The 10,539-nt window shown below is 41.6% G+C and overlaps 1 protein-coding gene across 1 annotated transcript; it reads left to right on the top strand.

Moving 5' to 3' along the window:
- The first annotated feature begins 6,438 nt into the window (after positions 1 to 6,438).
- On the top strand, positions 6,439 to 7,294 carry LOC103635170 (uncharacterized). Its single transcript, XM_020542658.3, has 4 exons — positions 6,439 to 6,522; positions 6,611 to 6,655; positions 6,742 to 6,996; positions 7,075 to 7,294. Exons 1-4 carry the CDS (start codon positions 6,520 to 6,522, stop codon positions 7,141 to 7,143), a joined length of 372 nt encoding a protein of 123 aa, XP_020398247.1. The 5' UTR covers positions 6,439 to 6,519; the 3' UTR covers positions 7,144 to 7,294.
- The last annotated feature ends 3,245 nt before the right edge of the window (positions 7,295 to 10,539 follow it).

Raw genomic sequence — 10,539 nt, 5'->3', positions numbered from 1 at the left:
AAGTCTTTCCAAGCATCACCATCTGCTGGGTGGCGTAGTTTTCCATCCTTTGTTCGCCCCTCATCATGCCAACGCATGTCATCTGAAGTTTTGGTAGATGAAAATAACCTTTGGATCCTAGGAATCAATGGAAAGTAACGCAACACTTTGGCTGGTTTCCTTTTCCCCTTAGATTTCACTACAGAGGCATTTGAATCCTTCTTATCAACTTTCCAACGAGAGCTCTCACACACGTGACAAAAATCTTGTTTAGCAAAATCACCTCGAAAAAGAATGCAATCTTTGGGGCAAGAATGGATTCTCTCATAATCAAGACCTAAGTCACAGATGATTTTCTTTGCTTCATAGTATGTCTTGGGTAGATTAGCTCCAGGAATACCAGATAGCAGATCCATTAGTCCTGTAAATGATTCTTGTGACCAACCATGTAAGCACTTCAAGTGATATAAGTGGACTAAAAATGACAGCCTAGAATATTTACACCCAGAAGAAAATATTCTTGCATCTGCATCCTTCAATAAGCTTGAATATATATTCTGTTGCCTCCCCAAAGTATCTCCTTCCGCTAGATTCACATTATCCTCAGTGGCATTATGTTCCACATCTACAGATCCAGACTGAATATCATCTGCTTCAGCACCAATTATACTTGCAGCCCTTCCAAATGCAGCCTGCAAGAGTTCTTGCATGTCATCCAATCTTCCATCCTGGCGGTGTCGTATTGGACCTGAATTAGTCAAATTTGCACTGATATTTGGTACATCAGCAAGTTCTATAGATGGACTGTCATATTTTTCACCATGATGAACCCAGATAGTATAACCTTTAATAATACCATCACATCTCAGATGTGTCCTGACCTCATCACAGCTGTGGTTGTATCTATTTTTGCAGTTTATGCATGGACAAAGTATCTCGCTACCTTGTGGAAGGTCCCGGTAAGCAAATGCTAAAAACTCCTCAACACCATTTTTGTATGCAGTGTCCAATCTTGATTCTTTCATCCAACTTCGATCCATCAATCTTTATATTATGACCTATTAAAGTTGAATAAAACCCATAAGCATTTATCCAAACCAGTTTAATTTATCTGTCCAAATCCTTACTAGCAATCTGTCAACAACTCCAATCGAAACACAAATTTACCAGAGGGACAGAGAAGGCAGTCAGCAGCACCTCAGCGGTCACTGGTCAGCCGGTTAGCCGTTCAGAGCCTTGGACAGTCGGACCTCAGCAAGCGACGCTCGGGCCTCAGCAAGCCTCAGCTGCTGGTGGGCCTAAACCGTGACAACACCTAATCCTGTTCCGCGGTTCAGCAAGCCTCAATTGCGTGTTCAGCGGTACCTGTTCCGCGGTTTGCCCAACAGACAAGGATACGCTCAATTGCGCAAGGATATGCTCCATTTTATAACCAACCGGTGGTCTATGTGGGGAGGAGACAGCGGTTTCCGAGTCCTTCCTCTTCCCTAATTAGTTCCGTGTTTCCCTCGATTCGCATAGGTCCGATTCGCCAGCGCCAGCGGTTTCCCTCGCATAGGTCCGATTCGCCAGCGGTTTCCCTCGATTCGCCGGCGGCGCCACAGCAAGGTGATGCCTCCTCCTTCCTCTTCCCTAATTAGTTCCGTGTTTCCGTGTATGGTGCCGTCGGGGAGGGTGCCGTGTTTCCCTGTATGGTCTCCGCCGCGAACTTCCCCCACGGCCGCTGCCTCACCCGCGGTAGTGCTCCCCCCTGGACACCGGCGGCTCCACGCTCCCGTGCAGGAGGCCCCTGTGCCTCGCCACATGGTCTTGCAGCCGCCGCACAAGCCATCGTCCTCCCCGCCGCGAACTTCCCCCACGGCCGCTGCCTCACCCGCGGTAGTGCTCCCCCCTGGACACCGGCGGCTCCACGCTCCCGTGCAGGAGGCCCCTGTGCCTCGCCACATGGTCTTGCAGCCGCCGCACGAGCCATCGTCCTCCCCGTCGCTGCCCAGGACCTCCGCAACACACAGATTTCTTCATCCCGCACGAGCCGTCTTCCTCCGCGACGCTCTATTTCGGCACTCTATTCCTTTAATGTACATACCATTTATAAATATTTGCTGATTGCTAGGGTTGCTGTGTTGGGTCCCCGATCCCGGCGACCGACTTCTCAGAAAGCAGCGGCGGCGAAGGGCGTGTTGTGCTCCTGAAAAACCCTCAGGTATGGATTCTCAGATTTGGGGAAAAAGCACTTTGCTGCTGTGCAACTGCCGCAGCTATTTCTGCACTCTATTCGTTTATTAAAGAAGTGGGGATTACATGGTCAGTATATCGGCAAGTTGATCATCATTCCCCACATGATCTACACTTACCATACCTTGTTCGATGCAATCTCGAATGTAATGGTAACGAGTATCAATGTGCTTGCTTCTATCGTGAAACACCGGGTTCTTGCTCAGTTATATTGCTGACTGATTGTCAATAAATAAACTGAATTTCTGCATATTTTCCTTTAATATATCCGCTAGTAGCATACTCAGCCACACTCCCTGACATACACCCATATTCAGTTTACATACCTCACTATATTCAGTTTAAGCAGATTTCTACATACAACATTTTATTAAGTTAAGAGACTTCACCTTATGCATCATGGCCTTATAGTAGCTTCTTTATACAACAGTTATTTTGAAACTGTTGTTGTTGACCTTTTAGTTACTATAGGTTGAATTTCCTCCCATAGTTCTATCATTTCCATCTTTCAACAACTGACCACTTTCACTGCATTTCCATCTTTCAACATATTCCCAAGCGCTCGGTAATTTCTTGTTTCACTGCTGCCTCTAACTTATTTGGTTTAAAGCCTTCATTGTACGACTGAGGATTGGGTAGATGCTGATTCCGCGGCTCAGATTCAAATAGAACAGAACTGACCACTTTCGTCTGAATCATAATTTCCACTATGCTTCAATCTTGTTCAGAATGTTCAGCGTTTGGAGTCTCCATAAACCTGCTTACTATTCCCACTGAATAAGCTAAGTCAGGCCTGGTGTTCACCAAGTATCTCAGACTACCAACTATGCTTCTGTACCTGGTTACATCTAGTACCTGATCAGGCTTCCCAGGCAACAGCTTAACATGTTGTTCCATTGGAGTATCGGCAGGATTACACCCCTTCATACCACAACTCTCAATGATTTTGGCAGCATAGGCACTCTGGCAAATGGTAATCTCCCCAGGTCTCTGTTTAACTTCAATGCCAAGGTAATAGCTCAGCAACCCAAGATCACTCATACTGAAACTCTTCATCATCTGCTGTTTGAAGATGTGTATCTCCCTTTTGTCTGGCCCACAAATGATAAGATCATCCACATATACTCCTATCAGTAATAAAGTGACATCCTTTCCCCTTTTGTAGACAGCATGTTCTTCTCTACTTCTTCTGAACCCAAGTTTTACTAGCTCTTTGTCAAGTCTAGCATTCCAGGCTCTAGGTGCCTGCTTCAGACCATACAATGCCTTGTTCAGTTTTAGTACTTTCTTGGGAGAACTGGGATCAGTAAACCCTGGTGGCTGATGCACATACACTTCTTCAGTAAGATCTCCATTTAAAAATGCAGACTTAACATCCATGTGGTGTACCTCCCACTCACCTTGAGCTGCCAAAGCCAGGAGTAACCTCACTGTCTCCAGCCTTGCAGCAGGAGCAAAAACCTCATCATAATCAACTCCATGGATTTGTGCATACCCTTTTGCCACTAGCCTGGCTTTGTATTTTACCACCTTTCCGGTTGCATCCCTTTTTACCTTGAACACCCACTTTAGACCAATAGCCTTGTGATCTTTTGGCAGTTCTGTAACTTCCCAGGTCTCATTCTGATGAATTGACTTTATCTCTTCTTCCATGGCATTCCTCCAGCAGTCTTGTTCAATAGCTTGCTCAAAATTTTTTGGTTCATCGGCAGCCAACATGCACAGCCCACTGTACTCGAAATCTTGGATTTCTTCAGTTGAGTCAAACAAATTCGCTAGTGTTCTGTACCTCAATGGTACTCCTTCTGAAAATTGAGGACTCTGTACAGGAGGAGACACCATACCTGTAGTCTGAGATGTACTTGTCAATGGAGTGTGTGGTGAGCTGGGAACTGCATCATGTCCCACTGCACTCCCCTGGCTTGCTGAGAGATCCCCTTCAGCAGTTGGTTCAGAGGATGCTTCAATATTGCTTTCAGTTGATATTGTCGGAGTTTGGTCACAGAACTGATGGTCTACAACAAATGTTTCAGTCACCTTATCACCTGTGTTAAGCACTAAACTCTCCCAGTCCCATGGTGTGTTTTCTTCGAAAACAACATCTCTGCTAACAACCAGTTTATTTGTGACAGGATCAAAAAATCTATAGCCTTTTGAACCTGATTCATAGCCAATGAACATCATCCTTCTTGATCTGTCAGCTAACTTATTCAAACCAGGACCAGCTAGCTTTGCATGTGCTACACATCCAAAGACTTTTAGATGACCAACACTTGGTTCCTCCTCTCAACAACCCCATTTTGCTGAGGGGAATATGGAGTTGTGGTGTAGTGTTTGATTCCAAACTGACTGCAGAACACTGAAAACAGGTTTGATGTGAATTCTCCCCCTCTGTCTGTTCTCAATGCCTTCAGACTACCACCCAGTTCAACTTCTGCCCTTTGCTTGATTTTTTTGAAACAGTCTAGTGCTTGATCTTTAGTATTAAGCATCTCGACCCACATATATCTACTATGGTCATCTACTACTAAAATAAAAAATGAGGCACCACCTATACTTTTAGGAGTAATCTGACCACACAAATCTGCATGAACCAGTTCTAACCCTTTCTCAGCTCTGAAACTTGACACAGTTGGAAAAGGTTTCCTATGCTGTTTCCCAAGAACACAACCATCACATACCTGCTCAGCCTTTTTCACAGTTTGCATGCCATCAACCATTTTTTTGCTACTAAGATCATGTAGAGCTCTGAAATTTAGGTGACCAAATCTAGCATGCCACTGCCATGACTTGTGTTCGGTATTTGACAGCAAACACACAGGTGCTGACAGGCCAAATTTGACAGTGACACCACTCTTTGCTTCTGTGAACACCACGTGATGACATTGTTGCCCAAGAAAAATACAATCCCACTTGTGCTCTTTCTTCTCTCAAGATCACCTGCATGGTCACTGTCTGAGTAGCCAACTAATGCTGCATCTGCTCCCTTTGAATATTTGCAGCCATATTGGATGGTTCCTGCAACAAACCTGATAATTCGCTTGATGGCTGTCCAGTGCTCAGCATTTGGTGTTTCCATAAATCTACTCACCATTCCTACTGAGAAGGCAAGATCAGGTCTTGTGTTAACCAAGTACCTCAAACTACCAACAAGACTTCTGTATTTTGTTGCATCTAGAATCAGCTCAGGTTTCCCAGGTAACAATTTTAGGTGCTGCTCCATTGGTGTATCCACAGGATTACAACCCTGCATACCACAATTCTCCAGTATCTTTTCAGCGTATGCACTCTGACAGATAGTGATCTCCCCTGGTTTCTGCTTTACTTGTAAGCCTAGGTAGTAACTCAATAGGCCTAGATCACACATATTGAACCTTTTCATCATCTGTTGCTTGAAGACAGCTGTTGCCATGTTTTGGTCAGTTAGATCATAGTGAACAATAAAAGTGTCATTCTCTTGTTGATTTGTGCTGCACTTTGAACTGTCCCAGTCCCAAGGTTTCCCTTCTTCAAATACCACATCTCTGCTAACTACCAGCTTATTTGTGGCTGGATCAAAGAACCTGTATCCTTTAGTTCCTGACTCATAGCCAATAAATACCATTTTGCTGGATCTGTCAGCAAGCTTATTTATTCCAGGACCAACACGCTTCACATGTGCTACACAACCAAAGATTCTCAGGTGACTCACTTTGGGCTTTTTTCCATGCCAAGCTTCATAGGGAGTCTTTTTGTTCAGAGCTTTTGTGGGTGATCTGTTGAGGATATACACTGCAGTTCTCACTGCCTCACCCCAAAATATTGATGGAACTCTCATCGATTTCAGCAGGCACCTGGCCATTTCAACCACAGACTGGTTCCTCCTCTCAACAACCCCATTTTTCACAGTACTTGTAGAGCATTTCCTTTCCCCTTACACAAAGGCTAGCCTACAAAAGGCAATCCGCAGGTAGAATATGTGATACATTAATTAAGGGCTCCATGTAGTGCCTGTAAAGTTAGAACTATTTTCAAGTTAGATGCTGAATTCTCATATATACTAACGTGTGCTGAATCATCTAGAATCCTAAAGCAACTCTACTGTTATAAGATGTTCAGAACTGGTCTGCTAGCTTTTGGAAGGATTAGCTTTCTTTTGCAACTCTAGGGTTCAGTAATTGGTTCCTATTCGTCTACATTCCCTGTTAAAATCTAATATTTATAATTTTCTTTTTCTATAATAATTGAGTGAAACTATACCTGTAGGAGGCACAACTTGATGGCAATGTAGTCAAAGATTTGCCAAGTGATCCTATATTGCACAACATGGTATGTCTAAGCTAATTGTATTATTGTTTCAATTAAAATATAAAGCATAATTTGATTAAGTGATGCTATGATTTGATGTTTATTATAGAGAACTCGAAGGGTTCAAGCTGCCAGCATGGGCATATCAGAATCAGTATGTGGTTTTATTTGCCTTATTTCTTTCCAATTATGACGTTGTTTTTACCAAAAGATCATATGTTCATGTTTTGTAATTTGTAGAGACAAAAGCAAGTCTACCTTATTTCACTGATAAACAAAGGCAGAGTTGTGGCCAAAGGGAAGTTAGTGACTACAGATAGCCAAAGAGAAATATTAGGAGCAAAGCTTGGACCAGAATATTGTGGGGTTCTTGTTGAAGGCCTTGAAAATATTGAACTTGGCAATATTATATATGAGGAGGTACCTAGACCATCTAATCAGATTCGTACACTAATTGATGCTATTGGCTATGTTATTCCTTGGCCAATTACACATGTAAGTTTCTTTTTTATTTGAAATAGTACATGTGTCCCCATAACAACTTGAGTTATTGATCTAACACATGTTTCATAGGTGAAGCAAGCTAGAAGCTCATCTTGTACCCGCAACAAGTTGGTACCTGCAGCACGTGGACAAAGCTAGATGGCGTGGACAAAGCTAGATGGGAAGCCTAGTATAATTGCAAAGTGAATCAGTTAGATTCTAGTAGTTACTAAAATTTTTAAGTGATATTTGTATGATATTGCCACTTTGGCTTTGCTTCTTTGTGAACACAATTGGCAGTTACTGAACATGTTTGCAATCGAGTTAGTTAGCTTCTTGATATTTTGCCAAGGCCAAAAGCAATATTATTGAGGGTTTATAATTTGATTTTTTTAACATTCATCTCGATGCACATTTATATATATAAATGTATAAATGAAAACATCTTTTTTTGGCACGTAATAAAGTGTTACAGTATAACGTGTCTATATTATTACAAACAAATATAGATGTATGTACAGAATCGTTTCTACAGGTCTTAATACACACTTTGACGTTACTATATAACGTATTGATATGCGTAGGCACACAATACAAACGTGGCTATATTATTGTTTCTACTTTTGTTAACACGCGTTTTGGCATTACTATAAAATGTGTCACTCGCCAGTTCAGCTGACACGTCACCTTTCCACATCACCTGCCACGTCATTTTTCCACATCACCTGCCATGTCACCTATCCACATCACCTGCCATGTCATCATTCGTGTCACCTACTATATCGTCTCTATACTCCTTAATGCGCAATAAAGCGTCACTATAAAACGTGACTATAGTAATACACATGAATTATGAATGTATCTATAATATCGTATCTATATTTTTTCACACATAATAAAACGTTACTATATGACGTAACAACAATAATAGACACATGTTATATGCGCATCTATAAAAGCGTATCAATGTGTCTAAACATGCATCTAACGTGTCTATGAAACGTCTATTCATCTAATATATACGCTTACGATAATCGTTTCTACAAAGTCTGATACGGTCCATACGAAGACGCTTCTGACACGTTTTTGGAAAGCGTGCGTACATTCATATAGAGACGAATTAAAGCGTGCCTATTGTCCAAAAAAGCATAGCTACAAGGGGGGTTTTCTAGTAGTGGTGGGTGCGGGTCGACGCCGGGGCCGGCGCGAGGACGGAGGGGGCAGACACAGCCGGCATGCACGCCATGGTTGGGTTTGGGTTTGGGCTCGGGCGCGGCGGTTGCTGTTGCGGAGGCGCCGCGCGTGGGGAGAATGGGTTTGGGGAAGGGTGTTGCGGAGGCGGTTCTCGCGGGGCGGGCGTGCGGTAGCGGCAGGATTCGCGGCGTAGGCAGGCGAGCGTTTCGCGGCGGGATTCGCGTAGTGTGCGCTGCGGGCGTTTCACGCGGGAGCCGTGTGGTAGCGGGCGGGGGCAGTCTACATTTGGGTCTTAATAGTTGTAGAGATTAATGTATACTGCAATGATGAAGGTATGTCCTTCATGACCTTCGTCTGAAAATCATTATATCCTAAGGGAAATAATGCTTCGAAGGACGAAGGGCCTTAACCTTTAACATTTTTGTGTTGCCTTGTTCTTAATTCATAGCATTTGAGAACAAGTCCCCAACAATACTTATCCCCACCACTTTGCTTATCTCATAATAGTGTAACAAACATGGTCTATTCCAAAATAAATTAAGTAGATCTTATCTGATTACACCAATTTAATTCTGATCCCATATAATTTGATCAGATCTAACCTAATGGACAAACATGTTAGATAATACTGGTAAAATAAGATTGAATTCTACTCTTATAAATATGTTTTAATCCAAGTTGGACTAAGATTCCAATTTAGACTAGACCACATACAACAACCTGGCCTTATGCAACTACCTCAACCATTCGAGGGTTGCATAACTCCTCTGTTTTGATTTAAACAGAAATTCTTACCTACCTACACCATAGAATCCATCTTATCTCAAAAGATTCTAACATATCCTAATAATATATATTGTACCCTGGCAGCTCTACCTAATCTAATATGGTCTAATCTATGTTACAAGTATTAATTAAACCACATTCCTATAAATGGGTTTTAAACCTAAATTGGTGTCTTGGACCAACTCGTCCATGAAACCACGACCTAGCCTATATTATAGGTTGCCCAACCCATTTATCTTACAAGTAAAAAAAACTCTGTTCAATCTACCTAGCCCAGGTACCCACACCTATCTCAACTATGTCCCTAGTTATGGTAACACCAATACCCATTATCCTTGATGATAACACCCAACTTGACCGATATAATAGGTTACATAACTTATCCAACCAATCTAAAAGCAAAACAACGAGACAGACTTTGCTTAAACTTATTTAACTCATAACCACCTATTAACCTATTTTGTTTACCTAAAAATCTGCCTTCACTACATGTCCCAAATTCGGATAACAACTTCGAGAACGAAGATTGAAGGCGATCGACCTCATCAAATCAAGGAAGGATAAGATTCAAGCCAGATCTTCAAAGGAATCAAGATCCACAATCTTGGATGGAGTATTTCCTTACCCTATCCTTTCTTGCCCAAACCAATCTATGCTTTAAAGGTATCTTCTATCCTACATAATAAAGTGGACAAACATATATACACCCATGCTTTCCTAACCACCAGCTCCACCAAGCCAGATAAACATATATATATCTGTTACTACTACTTGTAAGACCTAATTGTTACTTTAGTCAGTAGTTGATACGATACTATGTTGGGAGGACTAATAAGGTATATTTGACCCCATGTGCTGCTAATAAATTGTGCATCATGCTGAGATTTTGTTTGTGCATATGTTTTGAGATAATATGGTTATACACCCTTTTCCTTACAAATCTCGAGGACGAGATTTCTGTTAAGGGGGTAGGATTTGTAAGGCCCAAAACTTGTATAAAAAAATAAAAATAATGAATAAATATATGTATATGATAATGCTTTGGGATTATGAAACCTAAGGAAATTAATTGATCCCTTTATGTTTAACAAGTTCAATTAATAGGATTATATTAGTCGAATAACAAAATAAATAAATACATAAATGTGCACCTTATAATGAAATTCTTGTATTCGTATTCAAATTTGCGAAACAAGTTTGAGTTTAAAAATTAGAATTTGAAAATAAAAGTGGAACAAAAAAGAAAAGGATGGAAATTTAAAGGAAATCATTTATTTCTCCATAAATAAATAACAAGAAAAATAATAACTAATAATATTAAAAATAGCAGTGGTCATATTCATAGTAGTAATGATTTTGATACTTGGAGTCTGAAATTCAAATCAAGGATTTGAATATGGTTCAAATGCTTCAAATTTGGAAAAAAAGGTAAAATAAAAAAAGAAAGGATTTACGAGCGCCTTGGGCCGGGTCTTCACCGCGCAGCCCATCCCTTTTCCCTAAATCCCGCCGCTGGCCGGCCCACGTCCCGCTAGTCAGCCGAATACTTTTCTTCTCCGCACACACACAGTTCAG

Source organism: Zea mays, chromosome 8 (genome assembly GCF_902167145.1).
Source record: "Zea mays cultivar B73 chromosome 8, Zm-B73-REFERENCE-NAM-5.0, whole genome shotgun sequence".
NCBI lineage: Eukaryota > Viridiplantae > Streptophyta > Magnoliopsida > Poales > Poaceae > Zea > Zea mays.
This window is presented reverse-complemented; position numbering and strand designations above follow the sequence as displayed.